Here is a 23724-nt window from a genome sequence, read left to right on the forward strand (position 1 = left end):
CATTTTCCAAAATCTCCACATGAGGCAGCTGAGACAGTTAGATCCTTTGGCCCAGGTCACTCAGCCACTATGCTATATAAATGAGCTTAGAGCAGAGCTTTTTAACCACATTTTCCACTACTATATCTCATATAACTTAACTAGTCTCCTGATAGTTTTCTAAAGAAGAAAAATAAATGTTTATGGCAAATTTAACTATTTTTATTCTCATTTTAAATTAAAAGATAGTCAATTTCACTATATTTGATATTTATATATACTAGTTTTTTTGCACTAGGACCCTTGAAGTATCTTTATATTGCTCCTGAGTATCTTACTCAGTAATACTGAGTAATACTGAGTATTGAAGTATCAATATTGCACTGTTAATATTTCTCATAAGGATATGTTACTAATACCAAAGTGCTTTTATTTGGTTACCACAAATTCTATTAAATACAGATAACTGACATGAAATATGATATGTATTGTGTAGCTCTGGTTGTAACTGTTAATTAGCAGTGTGATAATATATTGATTGGGAATTATTCTAGGAATGAAGCTATACTATCACACCACATCAGAAAAGCAAAAAGTCAGCAGCTGTAGAGGCTATAAGTGATTAACATGAAAATATTTGTTGGTAAACTACATTTAACCTACTGAATTATTTATAACCTTTTTCTCATAATAATCTCATAGGAAATAGGTAAAAATATACACCTATTACTTACCTAAGAGTGGGTTCTAGATGCCACGTTTTGCACATAAAATCTCTCCAGTCCACAGTAGTGTAAGTGATGCTGTCTTCTCTGTCTTTTTCAGAGGAATTTTCATCATGAATGATAACTGGACTTTTCTGTCCTGGTCGAGTAGATAAAATCCGAGGTGGAAAAATGGCTATAATGAAAATGACATGTTAATATTGCAAATACGTATTACAAATTTATTTTAAATCACTATATGAACAAAGTAATTGGCTCTATTTTTATTTATGAACTGGACAAAGCCTCATTTAATTACATTTCTTAAAAAGTAGTGTTTTAAAATTACCCATAGATAAGTGCCAATTTTTGGTATTTCTTGGAGAAAGACAGTATCAAAGTTATTTTAAATAGCTCTATTGAGGTAAAATTCACTCATTTCAAGTGTATAATTCAATGGTTTTTTAATGTTAATGGCTATATATATATATTTGAACAGTGGTACTAACTTAGGAGTTTTTTAGGTAAGCGGTTTTCACTCTTCATAGTTGAGTACTCAGATAAATGCTTTATGAAAAATGAAGATGTCATAAAGATATATTTAAAATAAAATTGGAGACAAAGGTAGCCTACATATGATCTTTAATAAATATAGTATGAATGGAATTGTTTCCTTAATTTCTTTTTCTACTTTCTCATTATTAGTGTATAGGAATGCAAGGGATTTCTGAGTGTTGATTTTATGAAACTGGAGCCGATTATACAGAATGAAGTAAGCCAGAAAGAAAAACACCAATACAGTATACTAACACATATATATGGAATTTAGAAAGATGGCAATGACGACACTGTATGCAAGACAGCAAAAAAGACACAGATGTGTATAATGGACTTTTGGACTCAGAGGGGAGGGAGAGGGTGGGATGATTTGGGAGAATGGCATTGAAACATGTATACTATCATGTAAGAATCGAATTGCCAATCTATGTCCGACGCAGGATACAGCATGCTTGGGGCTGGTGCACGGTGATGACCCAGAGAGATGTTATGGGGAGGGAGGTGGGAGGGGGGTTCATGTTTGGGAACGCATGTACACCCGTGGTGGATTCATGTCAATGTATGGCAAAACCAATACAGTATTGTCAAGTAAAATAAAGTAAAAATAAAAATTAAAAAAAAAAGAAAAGAAAAAAATAAATACAGTATGATGTCTATAGGGCACAGATTTTAAAGACACAAATTGGGCATAAAATATTATGAAATATGATATGTATTACTGACCTCTGGTGATAACTGTTAACTAGCAGTGTGATGGAGAAGGCAATGGCAACCCACTCCAGTACTCTTGCCTGGAAAATCCCATGGGCAGAGGAGCCTGGTAGGCTGCAGTCCATGGGGTCGCGAAGAGTCGGACAAGACTGAGTGACTTCACTTTCACTTTTCACTTTCACGCATTGGAGAAGGAAATGGCAACCCATTCCAGTGTTCTTGCCTGGAGAATCCCAGGGATGGGGGAGCCTGGTGGGCTTCCGTCTATGGGGTCGCACAGAGTCGGACATGACTGAAGCGACTTAGCAGCAGCAGCAGCAGTGTGATAATATATTGATTGGGAATTAATCTAGGAATGAAGCTGTGCTATCATACCACATCCGAATACAGATGTCTTCAGTTATTGCTGTTCTGTTGCTCTGCTTTTGTTTATTGTGGTGGATACAGCAGTATAATTAATCTTGATGTTCTGGAAATATGTTGATTCTGCTCTAAACATGTTGTTAAGAATTTTCTCAGGCATGTTTATATTTATTTTGGTCAAAACAACTTGCTTTAATTTTTAAAATCCCCATAGGTAATAATTTTGTTATTGTAATTTCGATAATCAAATGTTTCCTCTTTCTTACTGAAATAAGTTCTTAGAACAATTTCTATAAAAATACACTTTTGAAAAGAAATACAGTTTATGGAAGACAAACACAGTATTTCATAAAATGACAAAGGTTCCACATAATTTCTGAGGGAAAGAAATCTGGCAGGCATTCATATTTAGGTACTAAAATATTATTGAACTTCACAGAACTTTAGAATCTGTTTCTCCGCATGATGTTTACAGAGAGAAAAAACAGGAGAATAAACAGTGTCCGGTATATGCTGTTGCTCTATTAGAAGACGGGATCTAGGGATGTTGTGCTTAGTCGCTCAGTGGTGTCTGGCTCTTTGCAACCCCATGGACTGTAGCCTGCCAGGCTCCTCTGTCCATGGAATTCTCCAGGCAAGAATATGTATACCTATGTATATTATATACAATATTTTCTATTATATACTTGCAATCATTTTACCTGAAATATCTCATAAATTTCTCTCAGCCATATTATTGATGTCATTCTCCCTGAATTTTTGGTACATCTAGATTAAATAGTAATGGAAGAGCAATTCAATTTAAGTATGCTACTTCTGCACTCTTTCCACATGGTCTTTTGATAATCTGTATTTTCTTCACTCAAACATTTCATCGTGAGGCTATTTTGAAATATCTTATATTTCTATCTTCTTGAAAAAAATGAAGCAGTATTACAGTGACCTATTCCAAGCATTTTTTAAAAGCACATGTTTTAGCATTGTATATTCATATAAAGTTGTACATTAAATATTTTTGAGTGAATAAAGACAATATATTTGGAGAGCATTCCATTTCATGACATTTCAAACTATCTCATTCTTTTAAACAGCTACAGAGTATTTTATTTCATTGTATGGACACATTGTAATATATTCAGCCAATTGCATATGGATATTAGGGTGACCATATGTTTCTTAGTGGGCAAACATTTAAGTTTCCAGCAAGGAAACCACTGTTATTTTACTGATAAAAACAAGACACCAGCTAAGTAAGGAGATCCAACCAGTCCATCCTAAAGGAGATCAGTCCTGGGTGTTCATTGGAAGGACTGATGCTGAAGCTGAAACTCCAATACTTTGGCCACCTGATGCGAAGAGCTGACTCATTGGAAAAGACCCTGATGCTGGGAAAGATTGAGGGCAGGAGGAGAAGGGAATGACAGAGGCTAAGATGGCTGGATGGCATCACTGACTCAATGGACATGGATTTGGGTGGACTCTGGGAGTTGGTGATGGACAGTGACGCCTGGTGTGCTACGGTTCATGAGGTTGCAAAGAGTCGGACACGACTGAGCAACTAAACTGAACTGAATTTCTCTCTAAAAATAATGTTCTGTGCATTCCAAACAGATTTATCTTCTTTAATTCACTTTTCCCAACTATGTATATAACTTGCTAACTTTATTATGTAGTGTAGTTGGTCCTCTAATCATTTCATTTTGACTAGCAATATTTCCTCAAAGGGGTTTTCTTTTCCAACTTTGTGAGAATATCTTACCAGATATGATAATATACATGGCATATATGGAAAAATTTTGTAAAGTATAAAACACCATTCAGTTTGAGGTATAGTTAGGAAAAAATGCCCTGTACCTAGCAGATACTTAGAAAGCCTATCAAACAGTCTTACTAATACATTTTATTTCTATTTGTAACTCATAGAGGAAGGAGACACATTCCACTCATTTTATCACTGGACTATAAAAGTTTATAAAGTGTCTGCCTGGAATGCGGGAGACCCGGGTTTGATCCCAGGGTCGGGAAGATCCCCTGGAGCAGGAAAATGGCAACCCACTCCAGTACTCTCGCCTGGTGAATCCCATGGAGGGAGGAGCTTGGTAGGCTACAATCCATGGGGTCGCAAAGAGTCGGCCACGACTGAGCGACTTCACTTTCAGTTTAGTCGCTCAGTTGTGGCCGACTCTTTGTGACCCCATACACTGCAGCAATCCAGGCTTTCCTGGCCATCACCAACTCCCAGAATTTACTCAAACTCATCTCATCCTCTGTTGTCCCCTTCTCACATCTTTGGACCTTTCTCAGCATCAGGATCTTTTCCAAGGAGTCAGTTCTTTGCATCAGGTGGCCAAACTATTGGAGTTTCAGCTTCAGGATCAGTCCTTCCAATGAATATTCAGGACTGATTTCCTTTAGGATGGACTGCTTGGATCTCCTTGCAGTCCAAGGGGCTCTCAAGAGTCTTCTCCAACACCACAGTTCAAAAGCATTAATTCTTTAGCGCTCAGCTTTCTTTATAGTCCAACTCTCACATCCATACATGACCACTTGAAAAACCATAGCTTTATCTAGATGGACCATTGTTGACAAAGTAATGTCTCTGCTTTTTAATATGCTGTCTAGGTTGGTTATAACTTTTCTTCCAAGGAGCAAGTGTCTTTTAATTTCATGGCTGCAGTCACCATCTACAGTGATTTTGGAGCCCCCCAAAATAAAATCTGTCACTGTTTCCCTATCTATTTGCTATGAAGTGATGGGACTGGATGCCATGCTCTTGGTTTTCTGAATGTTGAGTTTTAAGCCAACTTTTTCACTCTCCTGTTTCACTTTCATCAAGAGGATCTTTAGTTCTTCACTTTCTGTCATAAGGGTGGTATCATCTGCATATCTGAAGTTACTGATATTTCTCTTGGCAATCCTGATTCCAGCTTGTGCTTCATCCAGTCCAGCATTTCTCATGATGTACTCTGCATATAAGGTAAATAAGCAGGGTGACAATACAGCCTTGATGTACTCCTGTCTCAATTTTGAACCAGTCTGTTGTTCCATGTCCAGTTCTAACTGTTGCCTCTTGACCTGCATACAGATTTCTCAGGAAGCGGGTCAGGTGGTCTGCTATTCCCATCTCCTGAAGAATTTTCCGCAGTTTGTTGTGCTCCACACAGTCAAAGGGTTTGGCATAGTCAATAAAGCAGAAGTAGATGTTTTTCTGGAACTCTCTCGCTTTTTAGATGATCCAATGGATGTTTGTAATTTGATCTCTGGTTCTGCTGCCTTTTCTAAATCCAGCTTGAACATCTGGAATTTCATGGTTCACATACTACTGAAGTCTGGCTTGGAGAATTTTGAGCATTACTCTGCTAGCGTGTGAGATGAGTGCAATTGTGCAGTAGTTTGAGTATTCTTTGGTATTGCCTTTCTTTGGGATTGGAATGAAAATTGACCTTTTCCAGTCCTGTGGCCACTGCTGAGTTTTCCAAATTTGCTGGCATATTGAGTGAAGCACTTTTACAGCATCATCTTTTAGGATTTGAAACAGCTCAACTGAAATTCCATCACGTCCACTAGATTTGTTCATAGTGATGCTTCCTAAGGCCCACTTGACTTCGCATTCCAGCATGTCTGGCTCTAGGTCTGGCTCTAATCACACCATTGTGGTTATCTGGGTCATGAAGATCTTTTTTGTATAGTTCACCTGTGTATTCTTGCCACCTCTTCTTCATATAGGTCTGTACCATTTCTGTCCTTTATTATGCCCATATTTGCATGGAATGTTCCCTTGGTATCTCCAATTTTCTTGAAGAGATCTCTAGTCTTTTCTATTCTGAGGTTTTCCTCTATTTCTTTGCATTGATGGCTGAGGAAGCCTTTCTTATCTTTCCTTGCTATTCTTTGGAACCCTGCATTCAAATGGGTATATCTTTCCTTTTTTCCTTTGCCTTTAACTTCTCTTCTTTTGACAGCTATTTGTAAGGCCTCGTCAGACAACCACTTTGCCTTTTTTGCATTTCCTTTTCTTGGGGATGGTGTTGAACTCTGCCTCCTCTACAATGTCACAAACCTCCGTCCATAGTTCTTCAGGCACTCTATCAGATCTAGTCCTTTGAATCTATTTGTCACTTCCACTGTATCATCGTAAGGGATTTTATTTAGATCATACCTGAATGGTTTAGTGGTTTTCCCTACTTTCTTCAGTTTAAGTCTAATCTGGCAATAAGGAGTTCATGATCTGAGCCACAGTCAGCTCCCAGTCTTGTTTTTGCTGAAGGTATAGAGCTTTTCAATCTTTGCCTGCAAAGAATATAATCAGTTTGATTTCGGTACTGACATTTTGGTGATGTCCATGTGTAGAGTCTTCTCTTGTGTTCTTAGAAGAGGATGTTTGCTATGACCAGTGCATTCTCTTGGCAAAAATCTATTAGCCTTTGCCCTACTTCATTCTGTACTCCAAGGCCAAATTTGCCCATTACTCCAGGAATTTCTTGACTTCCTACTTTTGCATTCCAGTCCCCTATAATAAGGACATCTTTTTTAGGTGTTAGTTCTAGAAGGTGTTGTAGGTCTTCATAGAACCGTTCAATTTTAGCTTCTTCAGTGTTACTTCTTGGGGCATAGGCTTGGATTACCATGATATTGAATGGTTTGCCTTGGAAATGAACAGAGATTGTTCTGTCGTTTTTGAGATTGCATCCAAGTACTGCATTTCAGACTCTTTTGTTGACTGTGATGGATACTCCATTTCTTCTAAGGGATTCTTGCCCACAGTAGTAGATATAATGGTCATCTGAGTTAAATTCACCCATTCCAGTTCATTTTAGTTTGCTGATTCCTAAAATGTCAATGTTCACTCTTGCCGTCTCCTGTTTGATCACTTCCTATTTGCCTTGATTCATGGACCTAAATGGCAACCCACTACAGGAGTCTTGCTTGGAAAAATCCCATGGACTGAGAAGCCTGGTAGACTATAGTCCATGGGGTCACAGAGTTGAACACGACTGAGCAACTTCACTTTCATTTTCTTTCATGGACCTAATATTCCAGGTTTCTTTGCAATCTTGCTTTGTACAGCATCGGGCTTTACTTCTATCACCAGTCACATCCACAACTGGGTGTTGTTGTTGTTGCTTTGGCTCTATCTATTCATTCTTTCTGGAGTTGTTTCTCTAGTGATCTCCAGTAGCATATTGGGCACCTACTGACCTGGGGAGTTCATCTTTCAGTGTCATACCTTTTTGCCTTTTCATACTGTTCATGGAGTTATCAAGGCAAGAATACTGAAGTGGTTTACCATTCCCTTCTCCAGTGGACCACGTTTTGTCAGAACTCTCTACCATGACCCATCTGTCTTGTGTGGCCCTACATGGCATGGCTCATAGTTTCACTGATCAGATTGGTCAAGTTTTCTGTGATTGTGGTCTTCACTCTGTCTGCCCTCTGATGGAAAAATAAGAGGCTTTTGGAAGCTTCCTGATGGGAGAGACTGACTGAGGGGGAAACTGGGTCTGGTTTTGATGGGCCAATGAAGATAATGTTGTCCTCCTTCAAAAAGTCCCATGCATGTGCTGCTATACTCAGTGCCTCCAACCCTGCAGCAGGCCACCATGGACCCACGCCTCCGTGAGAGACCCATGGACACTCATGGGCAAGTCTGGGTCAAATTCATATAAATGGTAGTGAAAAAAACCAACTGTATTACCCACCTTTTTCTTTTTCTTTAAGATAAGCTGATACTAAATCATGAAGAAACATGATGAGCTCAGCATCCATCGTCACACAGATGTGGTCAGTGAACTCTGTCACCACACTGCATTCTACCTTTGGCTTCAGGCTGGCATCTGCAATGGCAGAGTTCTTCTATATTAAAAGATTATTGATATAAGTCCCTCTTCCCATTAACAAGGGATTTACATGGGTCCATGTAAAGGCATCCACTTAAATGCAACTATAGAGAAACCAGTAGTCTCTGTATGTGATTTATAGGTGGATGATGATAATTTATGAGCATTATAGAAGTATATGTTATTTATTCCTCATAAAAACCTAATGAATGAAGTCCTGTTAGCTCCATTTGAGGAAGAAGAGGTACAAATGGAGTACATTTTTTGCCAGATGTCATATAGGTGGTAAGAATATAAATCAGTTTAAACCAGAAAATCAGTTTCATTATAAAACAGAAATAATCTCTGGGGAAAAAAGGAAGCTTGACGATCCTGTAGAATTTTCTTAGTTAACTTTAGAAACTAAAGATTGTTTTCCACATACCCTGTAATGAAGGTTCTTGTGGTTCTTGAACATGAATGGATTTAAAGTCAAGCTGCATTCTTGGTAGCGCAAAGATTGTCTCTGTTTCATGATTGTAGCTAGAACCTCCTCTAAATCCGCTGAGCAAACTAGAATTCTTCACTGTTGTGCTATTCTCAGTGTTATTAGCATCAACATTACGAAGCAGGTTTAGCTCTACAAGCATAATAATAAGAACAGTGAGAATCAAATTAATAGGCATTGATAGGCATATAGCTGTCATGACACTGATATATAGGACTTTTATCATTTCAAAAGATAGAAAATGAAGACATTTTTTAAAAAGAGGCATATTAAAGCTTTGGCTTTGAGACTGGTTATCTACCTATATAGATACAAATATGTGTGCTGTGCTCAGTGACATGTCATGTGCTCAGTTGCTCGTATGTGTCTTACTCTTTGTGACCCCATGGACTTTAGCCCACCAGGCTCCTCTGTCCATGAAATTTTCCAGGCAAGAATACTGGAATGGGGTGCCATTTCCTACTCCAGGGGATCTTCCTGACCCAGGGATTGTACCCGAGTCTCTGGCCATCTCCTGCACTGGCAGGCAGATTCTTTACCATTAGCGCCACCTGGGAAGCCCCCAGATATAAATATGGACACATATATTTATATATACATCCATACACAAATGGACTTCCTTGGTGGCTCAGACTAAAGAATGCACCTGTCACTATTCTCAGTACTGAAGCTGTTATAACATGGTTTTGGATAAATCCAATACATTTCGATTTTTGTTTCTTAAACTTTGAATATTATTCTCAATTGAAATCATATCTGAATTTAAGAGCTTTATTGAGCTCAAAGTTTTTCATAGGTTAAATAATTCTCTCTTATAAGGTATGATTAAATACAACCCTGATCTTGGGACTAGGTATAAGTCCTGAGTTTCCCCAACATATGTGCTATGTTGCTATATGGTGTATATGTGCTAACAGAGTTGTCTTATAAAAATTAGCATTTTCTAGTTACAGAGGTAGCAGTTCAGTATGCTAACAGCCCCTCCATAGTATCCCAGTCCAAAAGAACTCCTTCCCCCAAAGTCTCTTATTAAAAAGGTAGAATAATCAATACATGCAGAATTTTCTAATTTAATTCCTTATCCTCCTTTGTTCTCAGAACATTTTTTAACAGTCTTTGATCCCTAGGTTTGCCAGTGCATAGCAACTATTTTCCATGAGGCCCAAGTCATCTTCTTTTCCACTCTGAAAGGAAGTCATTTTTAAGTAAAACATTCAAGTCTTAACATGTCTCAGTTTAGTCAGCTTTTCAATACAGATAAAATGATTGATACAAAGCAGTACTCTAAACTGTAACAGAAAAACAACCACAGAATAAGAATTTTCATGACTGTATTACTGCGAGACCCGTGAATCTAATCAAATGAAAAATTCATCAAAAGCACTCTTTATTAAACTTACGACTTCACTGGAATACTAATAGTTTCATTTTACTCCAGCCATCTGAACTTTGTGTTATTCTGTTATTTAGTTGTGTAATAACTTTCCTAAACCTCCAATTGTGAACATTAGTATAAAAATATCTTTTCAAATTATAATAAACTTAATTTCACTTATGTAAACCAATTTTATTTTGAATGTTTTCAGTTACATTGAAAATAACTTTAGTCTATGAGATGTGGCACTGCTAGGGTGTTGAATCATGTAGTAATATTGCTACTTATGGCGTTGGAATAAAATGAAGCTTGTTGAAAGAAACAGAAATGCTCCCTCTACTTTTATTATTTAACGCTCCCACCACTTAAATTCTAAACACAGTCAACAGAACCAAAAATAGAGAATACAAAACAGATCTTTCCAAGGAATCAAACTTTTAACCTTCATTCCTTGTGGCCGTAACATAATTGAACCATTCTTTCACACTTGCTACTCCATGGGGTGGATTTTCATGGCGACGCCTGGTTATCTTGGTTATTGTTGCCATAGGACTTTCCAAAGCACCACACGGTTTGGTAACCATGGTATTATGGCCCAGATGAAAATCCAGTGTTTGTACAATATATGTAGAGTGATCACTAGAGCCTAGAGGGGGGAACAAGTTTCTTAATGTAACAAACTATATTTTAGATGGAAGAAGAGTTGTGGCCCTAGAGCAATAGATTCAGCTAGGTAAGTCATACATAGAGAAGGGTGTAAAAACAGGGAGTACATTAAGTGAGGAAAAAAAATAAAATTCTTTTTCTTTTAGTTATAACTGGATTTATCCCCAAGAAGAGAAAAAACATCAACCACTTATTTCTTTCATCATTAAGAAATCATAGAGTAGAAAATTAAAGCTAAAAGAAACTGTAAATAGAGGTAGAAGTACAGCTTTGTCCATAAAAGTTTCGTAAAATAGTCCTGACTGGCAGTTAATTTTCCTTACACTACCACTGTGTGTTGTCTTCTCTTCATGTTTCTCTAAGAAATATTTACAGTAACTATGACTTAACTATGACCAGCCATGGCAGCAGAAATTTAATTGCCTAAGTAAAAAACAGAGTAAGATGGTAAATTCAGAAATAAGCCCTTTTAACATGTGCTACTCTTTATAGATACTGAATCATTGACAGTAAACTCCTTAACATGTCAGGTACATAATAACAGAGATGGATTTCAGAAGTATCATAAGAAGACAGAAAAATTATATGGGAAAAGAAAACTACTCTGTCATATATAATCATATAAGAAGATGGGTAAAAGTGAAAGCTGAAAATGGCAGTTTACCATCTTCCCATATTTTCTGAGCTTCGGTCCAAAAAGCAATATTTGGTTCCTCTAAGTGAAAAAGGGCCCAGGATTTTGAACGGAAATTCGGGCCATGAAAACAAGCTAGTGTCATATGATTTCCATGTAAGCTCATTGATCCTCCAAACTGCATTCCATCTTCAGGTAACGGAATCTGAAATAAGGATATGTGGCATCCTGATACCACCTTCAATACTCCAGGCCAATGTCGATGGTGAGCTGCATCGAGCACTGCAAGGAAACAAAGAACCATTTATCCCAAAGCATCTCATGAACATCCTGAGTACTGGGTAGGAAGACAGCACACAGCTACTTTCTACAATTAAAGTGACTCAGATAAGGGATAAAACAGTTCAGTCCCTGGTTAACATTAAGCGGAAGCTAATAAGAATACAGTCTTGGAAAAGATGCTGTGTAAAGATGGATAGAACTAGGGAAAGTAACAATCTTATAATAATGATTACAACTAATGCTTCTGTAATAATGATTTATAAAGTGCCTGCATGAAATTTTATGCAATTCTCACAGTAACTTTAAAAACGAGGTGTGTCATCTAGAGAAAACACCTAGTTTACAGAAGAGGGGTTAAGTAAACTGGTGATCAGAGGATGTAGATATCAAAGGCAGATGCCTGATTTTAAGTACTTAAAAAAAAAATCTTTTACAACCTTGCTACTCAAAAGTGAAGTCTGAGAACCAGCAGAATCAGCATCACTTGGGAGCTTGATAGAAATTCACTCTTATGTCTATTCCATATTTACTGTATCAAGATCTGCATTTTAATAAGATCTCCAGGTGTTTCAGATGCACATTAAAGTTCAAGGAGAGCTTATCAGATACACAGTTGAACACTGAACAACATGCGGGTTGATATACAGGGACACTGAACCTCTGCAAAGTCAAAAATCCATGTATTACTTAAAGTTGGCCCTCCATATCCACACTTCCATCAGGATTCAACCAGGCATAGATCATGTAGTACCACAGTACTCACTGCTATTAAAAACCTGTGTGTGGGCCTGCAGAGTTCACACGTCTCACTGCACAGTCCGTATCTGTATTACCCACTTTCCCCAGTAATATCCTTCTGGCTGTTTTCTACAGTTCTCATTCTGGATCCACCCAAAGATCACGTGTTGTATTTAGTTTGCATATCTCTTTAGTTTTCTTTAATCTAAGATGACAACTTAAGCCTGTTTGTTTGTTGCCCATGACAAAGGTTTTTGGAAAAGTCCAGGCCAGACATTTTGGGGAACATCTATCTCTTAGTTTATGTCTGATACCAATTCCAGTTTAAAGGTAATGCAGGGACTTGGAAAACAAGATAAATGAAACCACAAAAAGACAACTGAAAGACTGAGAAAGTAGGATATTCTGCAGGACAACTGGCCAAGTCTCTTAGCAAGTCAAGTCACTAAAAAAGGGACTAAATTCAGAAGAATTTAAAAAGAGTAAAGAAACATAACCATTTTTAACCTGTGGTCTTGAATTGGATATACTGGTTTGGATAACCCAGTTGTAAAGATAATTTAAGGTCAGTTGTCAACTGCGATGAGGTGGCTAGAGGAGATAATTAATGTAATGTAAAGTTCCAGACTGTTGACTGGAAAAGGTTACAAAACAATATGAATAATATTCTGGTAAACAGTATATATATATATATGCATGTATACGTGTATGTGTGCACATGCGTGCATGCCTAGAAAAGTATCTGAGCGTATATACTGTATATAAAGTAATCACAGTGATGATTTCTGGGAAAAATGTGAGGTTTTTATTTTTTGCTTGGATATGTACATTCTTTCCTAATGCACATTGTTTCCTAATGCACATGTACTGCTTCTGTGATAAAAATCATTAAAAGTTATCCTACTACAGCTTACTTTTCACTTTTAACTCTATCAATCTAGTTAAAGCAACCACTGTCTTTTGCCTGGACTCAGAATATCCTACGTACAATGGTATTAAAAGTATAAGTGTGTAGTAATAGCAGTTATTGTAGTAATAGTGATTACTGCAGTGATTTCCTTACTTTCATTCTTAACTACCTCAGTCTGTTCCCTACACAGAAGCCAGAGAGATGCTTTTAAAAAGGATTATTTTTGTAAGAAGTAAATCAAATAGTATCACATCTGTTCAGAATTCTTCAGTAGCTCCCCAATTATTAAAAATCTTATCTGCGGCTTCTTTGAATTCATGTTCAGTATTTTCCTGCTTGCTCACTCTGTTTCACCATAGTGGGCCACCTCAATGATCATCAAACAAGCAAGTTTCCTCCCAACTATAGGGGCTTTGCACCTTCTCATAGCCCACTTTGCCTAAAACTTTTCTTGCAAGATCTTAGCCTAGCTCTTTCATTTTAGAAAAGGTTTCCTTTACCACCCTTTCTAAAATATTTATCCTCACAGACTATCATTTTCTATATTCTTCCCCTGCTTTGTTCCTTTTCTCTGCATTTCTCTCTACCTGAAATTATCTTACACAGTTAGTTAGTTATGGTCTGTCTCTCCCATTAAAATTTAATGGAGAATAGGAACTTTTTCCACTAGTAGACCCCCTATGCCTAAAACAGTGCTTAAGAACATGGTTGATACATAATATTTGAATTACTGACTGAAAATAATAAACTGTGTAACATGACACAGTCAATAAATCCAAATTCAGACATTCTGATTCCATAGCCCATGCTCTGAACCAGAACATGGTATTATCATAATTAGTATTCAAGAGCATGGAGTACAATGGAATGTATTAAACAATCAAATGAATATGAGTAATGTAATAGGAAATACAATGTAAGTTATTCAGAGTCAAAATATAATTAGTTGTAACTTATAATTATGTTAAAAGTATTCATTTGTAATATACTGATGTAGTTTGTAATAATGGTATGATTATAGATGGTTTGTGGCAGGGGAGATAATGAATGAATGTCTTTCCAAATGATGGCTTCTAATTCCATTGGTGGGTAGGACATGAGTACTTTGCTGAGTGAGTAGCATAAAGAGCATATGGACCCCTTTGTAAGTATGGTATTTAAATGTTTTAAATTAAAATTGTAACACATAGTGAAAGATAAAGTATAAAGTCTTAAGTTTTCTAACTCTTACATTGTTCTTGTGAACTTTTCTCTAGGTTATTAGTCATTGTCTTAGGTGGAAGATAAGGAACTGGTCCCCAGGTAGACAGAGCTCGTTTGCTGGTGTCAAACTGCTGAGTGAAAAATTCCTGGAGCTTCATTCCTATTTTTATCAGGTCTGGTGTAGTTGATCTTGATATCATTACTTGGAAAATATCCCACTTCAGATCTCCATGGACAAAAATTTCACTAGAGCATAAAACAGAGTCTTTATCATATATCTTATAAAAAACAGTCTAAAAGCATCCAAAAAAGTCTCTTCCCCACCAGCTTTTCATTCATATTAATTGTGACAGAAAAATCATGTAATTGCAGGAAAAATGGTTTGAGTCTTCACACTGAATGATAGAAAATATGTTAAGAGCAGTCATGTAAAGTACTCAAAAAGTAATATTTCACTAAATACCTTTTATCAGTCATGCTTGAATCCAGTGTGTTATACAGATTTACTTTCCATTCATCCTGAAGCTTGAGGTCAGCATTACTGAAGATACCCATGAGAATACTTGAGCCCATGTAATCCACACGAGCTTCAGTAGAACCCATAGTAATCTGAATTTTGTGACTGGGTTGCTGGTTTGGATGTTCAGAAATATGAGCTAAAATAGAAACAATAATTATTTTCCACAGAAATGCATAATAAAAACTCATCAAAATCAGTTTTCAAATGCTTTTCTCAATATATTTTTCAGCTGTAAAACTTCAACATACCAACCATCTCCAAAGCATTTACATCTATAGTGCCTCCAACTACTCCTCCTTTAGAATCTAACTGTGATCTTCCCAGACCAACAGACATGCTTATTTCTCGATCTCGATTACTTCCTACTGACAGGCGGCCTTGGCTCTTCAAACCACTAGTTGTCCAGCTATCAAAAAGAAAAAGGCTTATTAAATAGACATATGGCTTCCAATGTCATGAATTAAAACAGGAGTTATATGATTAAAAAAAATTGGACAATGAAACAATACATTTCTTATAAAAACTATGGTAAACATTTGAATATTAACATTAATAATGAAGCTTTATTCTTAGCTAGAAAATTATGCTATTTTCCTTATTTTCTATCTTTTTAGAACACATATTTCATGCTTTTTTTATGTTACAGTATCTTTAGGATTAAACCATTTTCAGTGTAAAACAATTTATAATTTATTTATTTACTGTCTCAAACATTTCAGCATTTGAAAAAGGTTTTGTATTGCTTTACAACAATTAGAAAAATTATATATGATAATTAAATATATTTTCTTTGTATCTTTGTATCTGAATAGCTTACGTTGTATTTCCCATTACATTACTCATATTCATTTGAACGTTTAATTGCTTCAAGTTGATAGCAAACACGACAAGTGTTTCCCATGGGGTCCCTTGTTGGCTTGCTGCTTTGTTTGATTTGTTAAAAGGAGTTGATGTTTTTGAAAGTGAATCTAAAAATAGAAAATAAAATGTACATTGATTTATATAGATGTTCAGCCAATTACAAAGCAAAGACCACTCTTATCACTATAATCCAAAAAGTAAAATTATGATATTTTTGTGTTAAACCTAACATTTACTAGCTGTCACTTTTTCAATATGAAGTACCTTTTACAACACTGTAGGTTTGTTTTACTTCTAACAGTAAATACTATATGGAGCACAAACACTATGTTCATTTCTTTCTCTCTATCCCTTTTCAAAGCAACTAGCCGTCCAGCTGTCTCATCTGCTAGCAAATACCGTCAAGTGTGTGTGTGTTGCTGCGTTTGGGATTCCTACATGCCCCCCGCCCCAACCCCGCCAGTCTCTTCGTGCAGTTGAAGCAAAAATCTGAGAGTAACTAATTAAGATTTTTATATTAGGAGCTCTAGAGGGCCAATGAACAGTGTTACCTCTTCGGGGAACTGAAGAGTCAGACACACTCCTTGACCTTACGGAAGCTGGGGATTTGAGGCTCTGTGCTGCTGTCCCTGGTGACATGGTGCTGTTCGTCATGTGCTCACTGAACACATTAGGTGACTGAGGCATGTGGGTGAAGGAGGCTGACTGACTAGGCTGCTCCCAAGTCCTGCAGTAAGCTTTTCTTGATGACTCGGGAGAAAGGTGTTGGCTTACACCTTCAATGGAATCAGGTGTCCCTGGGCCAGATGCTAAAAGGAAAGTAGATAACAAAAACAAAATTAACAGGATAATATCTCCATGCTATAAAACATTCACCACTCTACCACTTCTAATCACATTTTGTATTTCTTCAAGTTCTCTGAAAACTATACAATGTCCAGTTTGCACAATTCCAGCATGTTATTTAATTCTCACAGAAAATATATGAGAAGGGTAGGACAGGCACTCTGTCCTGTATTACAGTTGAGGGAATAGACCCAGAATCCAAATTTCTAATATTTTCTACTGTATAATGCTAACTCTTAACTTTCACTTACACAATGTAATACTACAGCAATATCTATGTCAAAGAGAAAAAATGAAATATGGTAGCATGTCCCCAATATTTTCTATTTTCTATGTTTAACCATGATTAAGTTGGTTAAATTTATTTATGCATTTCCAGATTTTACAGAGATTACAGAGTAATTATCACAGAACAAAATAATCCCTGAGAGAGCAAGCATTTTGTGACCTCCAATGCTAGTACCTTCCCAGTGGTTACTAGCACATTAAAGGGGCTCCACTGACATTTGTTGAATGAGTGAAAGAACTGCAGGGTAGTTTACCAAGTAAGACAAAGTTTGTGCTATCAATCATGGATATTGTTATTATTGTAATCAAAATTAAAAGCAGCCTAAGTATAATCTATAATTACATAAACAAGCTTACTTGGCAAATTAATAGTTTGGTCTCCAAGGAATAGGCGTCTTGCAATACTCCTCCTATACCAGGCTCTTGGAAATGCCAGAATTTCACTGAGGCGGCGCATGTCATATTTAAAAGAAGCAGACCCTATATCACAAACAGCTGATACATAAATAAAATTTGTTAGAACATACTTCCAAAACCTTTATATTTTCACATGGTAGATATAATATTACACAACTGAATTATAATTCTGTTACAATTCTTGAAATATCAAAATAAGGTATATAGTATGATCAGTAAGTGATAATGTGTTCCTTTCACAGCTGATAAAAATAGCACATTCTAACACCATTAGTTCCATTTCCATTTGTGCGGTGAGAGCAAACTGGAATTCTATTACCACTTTATCATGAAATTCTCACATAGGATCTAAGAGCAGTCTTATAGACAGCTTCCAGCTTTAACATAGGGCCCCTCTCAAATATGGAAAATGAATCATCAGGATTAGCTAGAATACAGACTTCTTCAAAAGCAGCTGCAAACCAAGTAACTGTATGGCAGAAGTTAGTATTTTGTGAGTGAAAGTCACTCAGTCGTGTCTGACTCTTTGCAACCCCATGGACTGTACAGTTCATGGAATTCTCCAGGCCAGAATACTGGAGTGGGTAGCCTTTCCCTTTCCAGGGGATCTTCCTAACCCAGGCATCGAACCCAGGTCTCCTGCATTGCAGGTAGACGCTTTACCAGCTAAGCAGTGAATTGTCAGTCTCAAAGTGTTCTGATGGCTGTCTCGGGGTTTCTGCTCTGCTACTTCTGCTTCAGGTGCTCCTCCAGTCCTCCACTAAAGCTTCTGTTGCATTCACATGTCAGTGTCCCCTAAACCTGAAGCTTCCGTTTCAACCTGAGCCTGTATCCGCACAGCCCAATAGCTAACTGCCTATCAGATCCTTCCACCTCAGTGTCATATAAGCATTTCCTTTATTTTCTAAAGGCAGTGACCTCACTGCCCCTTGAGTTACCTAAGCTAAATGCCTGAGGCATCGTTGTCTCCTCTACTGCTGCTCATACAACTTGTCCTTAAGCTTGTGGATTCTCATATTTATCTTGAAACCATTCTCTCTCCTCTTTTTTAACTGTCACAATTCAGGCCCTCATCCCCTATTGCTTAGTCTACTTCAACAGCGTCCCCAACATCTTTCCACTCTACCATCTCTTACCATTCTCCCATCAGCTCTCTTCCTAAAACATCAATCTTAAGGATCACTCCTTTTTAAAAAAACATAGATTTTATAATCCATGTATAATTTTGGTGGTTCTTTTTTGTGGCAAGAATACTTAACATGAAATCTATCCTCTTAACAGATTTTTCAGTGTATAGAACAACATTGCTATCTTTAAGGACAATGTTGTCATACAGTTCTTAAAAACTGCTAATGGCTTCTCCTTGCTCAAAGGATCAGAACCCCATTTTTTAGCATGGTATGAGTCCCCCCACCCCACAGTCATGTCCTGGGCTATTTTATCAGCTCTACCTCTAGTCAAGTCCTCCCTGTCTCTGGACCCATCTACTTTGTACAACTAACTCAGTGTTCAGGTACACCTATGGTTTAACTCAGTGAATTAAAGTATGATCCAAAAGCATACTTTCTGATGCTCTGACCATTAAATACCATGTTTCCATAGCCAAGAATATTCCTACATAATTTTGAAGACTGGCCCCAACATCATATCCTTTGTGAAACCTTCTCTGATCTCTTATATAAAACAGAATTTGTTTCCTCCTCTGTAAGTAAACTTCCATTATAGGATTTGTCACACTGCACTGTAATTTGTCTACTCATAAGACCTTGCCTGGATTTCCCTGGTGGCTCAGACAGTAAAGCATGTGTCTACAATGCAGGAGACCTGGGTTCGATCCCTGGGTTGGGAAGATCCCCTGAAGAAGGAAATGGTAATCCACTCCAGGACTACTGCTGGGAGAGGAGCCTGGTAGGCTACAGTCCATGGGGTCGCAAAGAGTCGGACATGACTGAGCGACTTCACTTCATTTCACTTCACTTGCCTTATTCATGTGGGCATCTTCAAGTACCTAGCAGAGTGCCTGGCACAAGTTCACTGTAAAATACAGGCTCAATTATATGTTTGCTGAATGACCAAACATATATTGTGTTGAGTGGATTAAGTGTACTTAACTATATTTGTTGGATTAATAATTTTTCAAGTTTTCACTCACTTAGTACTCTGAATTCTTCAAAATGTTCTACTCAATTTTAAATACTCAAATCACAGTGTACAGAAAGTGAGCAAGTGATTTGTCCATCATATACAACTAGTTAGCTTTATAATAAAGCTAGTGATACACAGGTACACAACTCAAGATCTTATGATTCCAAGTAAAAATTTTCAACACCTATTCTTCCTTAGTGTTATAAGATTTTATAATTAAAAAATTAAAAAATAAGTCAGAGGTTGTACCAACTCATGGTAGAGAAGTGAAGAAGCAGTTTTTAGCGACTTAAATAGGCATATTTTGGCCCTTGGGTGATATTTCCATGTATGTATCTAGAAATCCTATTTCTAACATTGATATCTCACTGGACTGAGATAGTACTTAGCTAGAAGTTATTCTCCTCCTTTAAATCAGTTTATTACTAAATGCTTAATATTATTAAATTATTGAATATTTAAACACTTAAAAGGAGGCCCTTATTTAATTCTGGGAAAACAATATTTCAATTAAAAAATATAAAATTGAATACCAGATATATTTATTAGTGTAGTATCCATTTTGCTTGCAGACTTGCTTACAGACTGACTTTCAAAAAATGAGGCACCTCCAGAACGCCTTATCCGAGACAAGCTCACTTTTACAAACTCAAGATTTATACTGAGTGAGTCTTTTCGACCAGTGACTGAAGTGGGTTCTTCATCTACATTCCCTTAAAAAAAAATACATGTGAACACACACACACACACACACACACACACACAAACATATATATACACAAATCCCCAACAACTAGTTACATGAAGTCATTCAATAGGCTATACTATGCTATTAATTAAAATCACTTATATGAAGTTAAAAATTTAAGCAGAATGACCTAATGAACATTAGACATTCCTAACAATAATTGGTTCAAGTCCATAACCATAACTGATTATTTTTACATCTCAACAAAAACTAGCACTAATGTGGAGTGTGTCTATTATTTGTCTAAATAAGTTAATAACATTCACTAATACCAACATCCTATGTATTTTTAGTGGTAAATCTGTACTTTAAAATGGCAGTGGAATTTAAGTTCACTAAATAGTCATATTAAAGAATATCACTTTAAATTAACAAATGTGATGATGTACACAATTTAAAATTTTAACTACTGAGAGAATATAATTTTTTATACAAATAGCAATTTGATGAAACATTTAAACACTTAACATAAGTAACTTCATATCTGAAGAGATTACAGTGTATATCACTTATAAAATATTTTGAATTTTAAAATCTTATATGATTTACCTACATTACTTATTTCATATTTCTATTTATTTAATGTAGAGTTGGGATAGATATTATTAAGAAAAGTGAAGTTTCTGATCTCATTTTATATCCATTGTTAACAATAACATCATTTTTAAAAAGATGAAAGCTTGAAAAGATGTGATAAATTTGAAAAAGATGCAAACATGCTAAGTATACCTAATCCTCCTGATCCGGGTGTAAGGCCAGAAACAGCAGTTTTTTGTTTCCCTGCTCCATATGGATGAAATACATAAAGGGAAAAGTCAGACATGCATGCAGTGAAGCTCAGTCCAGAGGAACTGCTGCTGGAACTGGTCAGATCTGACTGACTGCTACTATGTCGACTTCTGCCAAGAGGGCTGCCTAATCCTGATGAACCTATAGGGAACACAAGAAACCCAAAATAGAATAAGACAGAAAGTACTAAAAAAAAACTGTCCTTAATATAGTCTCAAGAACCAAACATGGTTTGAAAATAAAATGGAAATAGTCAAACATTAACTGATCAGTAGATTTAAATCCTTAACATCAGGGCTTACATGTATTTTCCAGTTAATTTACTGTATAAACCAGGGCTGAATATTCTGTTCATTGTTAAAATAATTATTTATACATGACTGGCCAACTCCAAAGTTTCCTGTCTAATTTCTCCTTTTTTCTACTGGAAGCAGGTAGTTGGAAGAGGTACAAAATAGCTGAGTTTTAAGCAATGGAGGAGAATGAACTGTAAAAAGTCCAAATCATACACTGGAGTCCACATCTCCACAGAAACAGTGGAAACAGAGCAAAGTACACAAATGGAAAAAGTTAAAGGTCTCTCTCTTAGAAATCAAAAAGGCCTTATTGGCAACATTTACCATGAGTGGTGGAGAAGGCAATGGCACCCCACTCCAGTACTTTTGCCTGGAAAATCCCATGGACAGAGGAGCCTGGTGGGCTGCAGTCCATGGGGTCGCTAAGAGTCAGACACGACTGAGCGACTTCACTTTCAGTTTTCACTTTCATGCATTGGAGAAGGAAATGGCAATCCACTCCAGTGTTCTTCCCTGGAGAATCCCAGGGATGGGGGAGCCTGGTGGGCTGCCGTCTCTGGGGTCGCATAGAGTCGGACACGACTGAAGCGACATAGCAGCAGCAGCGGCGGCGGCAACCATGAGTGGAACAGGCTAATTTCAAAGACCTGTCACTCTTTTGTACTTTATAGATTTTACACTCTGTACCTGGAATGTTTTATTCCCCCAACTGTCTACGTGGCTAACTCATACTTACCACCTTCATGTTTTCACTGAAAATATACTTGTTTGCTTATTATCTATTTCTCCAAATTTAAGTTTCACATTAGCAGGAATAGGACTTTCCTGGTGGCTCCGACTGTAAAGCATCTGTCTACAATACGGGAGACCCGGGTTCAAGCCCTGGGTTGGGAAGATCCTCTGGAGAAGGAAATGGCAATCCACTCCAGTACTATTGCCTGGAAAATCCCATGGACAGAGGAGCCTGGTAGGGTACAGTCTATGGGGTCGCAAAGAGTTGGTCACGACTGAGTGACTTCACTTCACTTAGCAGGAATATGCCTGTTAGCTAAGTTCACTACAGTATATCCAGCCCTTAGCACTGATCCAGAACTCAGTCAAGTTCATAAAGACTCTTTCAAAGAATGGATATTGTCATAATCTACATTTCTTATACATTTATTCTCATCATCATTCCTTCCTGCATGTTTTATTATGATAAAGTAAGGGTGCTACTTCACTTTTTCATTTTCTAAAAGAAAGGAGGGCATAAAAATAGCTGCTTACTTTATATTCCTTTCATTATATATTCCTAGCATAATGCGTATATACTGCTATAATAAATTGTGTTAATTTATGACATTTTGATATTAAGAAAAAAGTGAATATTCCAATATCTGCTTTAGGGGTAGAACTGTTAAACTGTCTTATTATTAGTTCTCTTATCAGTTGTTTTACATTTTCATTCATTCTGGTCTTTTTTAAAATGTCCCATAAAATTTTCACTACTTGCATTTGTGATCTCCAGATGATTTTTAGGGCAGAAATGACACTGAGTGAAAAGTGACTATCTCATTAGGAAATCATCAGTTCTATTTTAATACCTAAATCTTTCATGAAACAGACATTTGAGTTAAGTAACAAAATTTTACCTAAAATTTTTACTAAAATTTTTTATACATATACACACAATTTGATATACTTTTAATTCAGTGTGATAAGAAATCCTTGCAAGATAATACTACAGCTCTTACCATTTGCAACACTGATCACTCATAATGTAAAAATACAGCATAAAATAAAACATTCAAAAGTACTTCAACACATTATCATTCACACTTCACAGTACATGTAATATGCACATGAATGGACAACAAAACGCTATGCAACTGTCATTCCTTGGGTATAATGAAATACACTCAAAACTGATCCACTATGGATTTTTTTCTATAAATTACCTAATTCTCAAATATTCTCCTATTCCAAATGTATTTATTTGGAAATGTTTGTTAATTACTATTAAACTAGTACTTGGCTTTTTATGCTAATTGAATAAACAAATGTTTCCACACCTGGTACTCCAGTTTTGCTGGAGGAGGTTTTTGTTCCGCTTGGAGGAGCACTGCCTCCAGGGGATAAGGTCTCTGCAGGATATGCAGCCCCTAAAGTCTCCAGTTCTCCTCGGTTTGAAGAAAACACCAAATCCAGGGATGGCAGCTTTAGCATGCATTCTACTCTTGACACTGGTAAACAGCTAAACTTGATCTGCGAGGGCTGAAAAATACAGAAAGACAAAGAAAAGTTTCTAAAACTAGGTGATTAAAAATTTTTCTATTGGACTCCAGAAATTACATTCAGTTTCCATCTCAGTCTACATATATCAAATTT

General features: G+C 36.7%; 1 protein-coding gene across 1 annotated transcript in view; it reads right to left on the reverse strand.

Moving 5' to 3' along the window:
- Positions 1-23724, reverse strand: part of BLTP1 (bridge-like lipid transfer protein family member 1) — a 186021-nt gene that overhangs the window by 1531 nt on the left and 160766 nt on the right. Inside the window, exons 72-85 of the mRNA XM_052654644.1 lie at positions 23409-23610; positions 21002-21202; positions 20058-20237; positions 17320-17457; positions 16380-16637; positions 15785-15935; positions 15216-15373; positions 14911-15103; positions 14476-14693; positions 11345-11596; positions 10457-10660; positions 8577-8771; positions 8015-8149; positions 714-879 (exon numbers count right to left, since the gene is read on the reverse strand). Coding sequence (XP_052510604.1) covers positions 714-879; positions 8015-8149; positions 8577-8771; positions 10457-10660; positions 11345-11596; positions 14476-14693; positions 14911-15103; positions 15216-15373; positions 15785-15935; positions 16380-16637; positions 17320-17457; positions 20058-20237; positions 21002-21202; positions 23409-23610 — 2651 coding nt within the window. The remainder of the gene's footprint in view (positions 1-713; positions 880-8014; positions 8150-8576; positions 8772-10456; positions 10661-11344; positions 11597-14475; positions 14694-14910; positions 15104-15215; positions 15374-15784; positions 15936-16379; positions 16638-17319; positions 17458-20057; positions 20238-21001; positions 21203-23408; positions 23611-23724) is intronic.

This window comes from Budorcas taxicolor, chromosome 17 (assembly GCF_023091745.1).
Source record: "Budorcas taxicolor isolate Tak-1 chromosome 17, Takin1.1, whole genome shotgun sequence".
Taxonomy (NCBI): Eukaryota; Metazoa; Chordata; class Mammalia; order Artiodactyla; family Bovidae; genus Budorcas; species Budorcas taxicolor.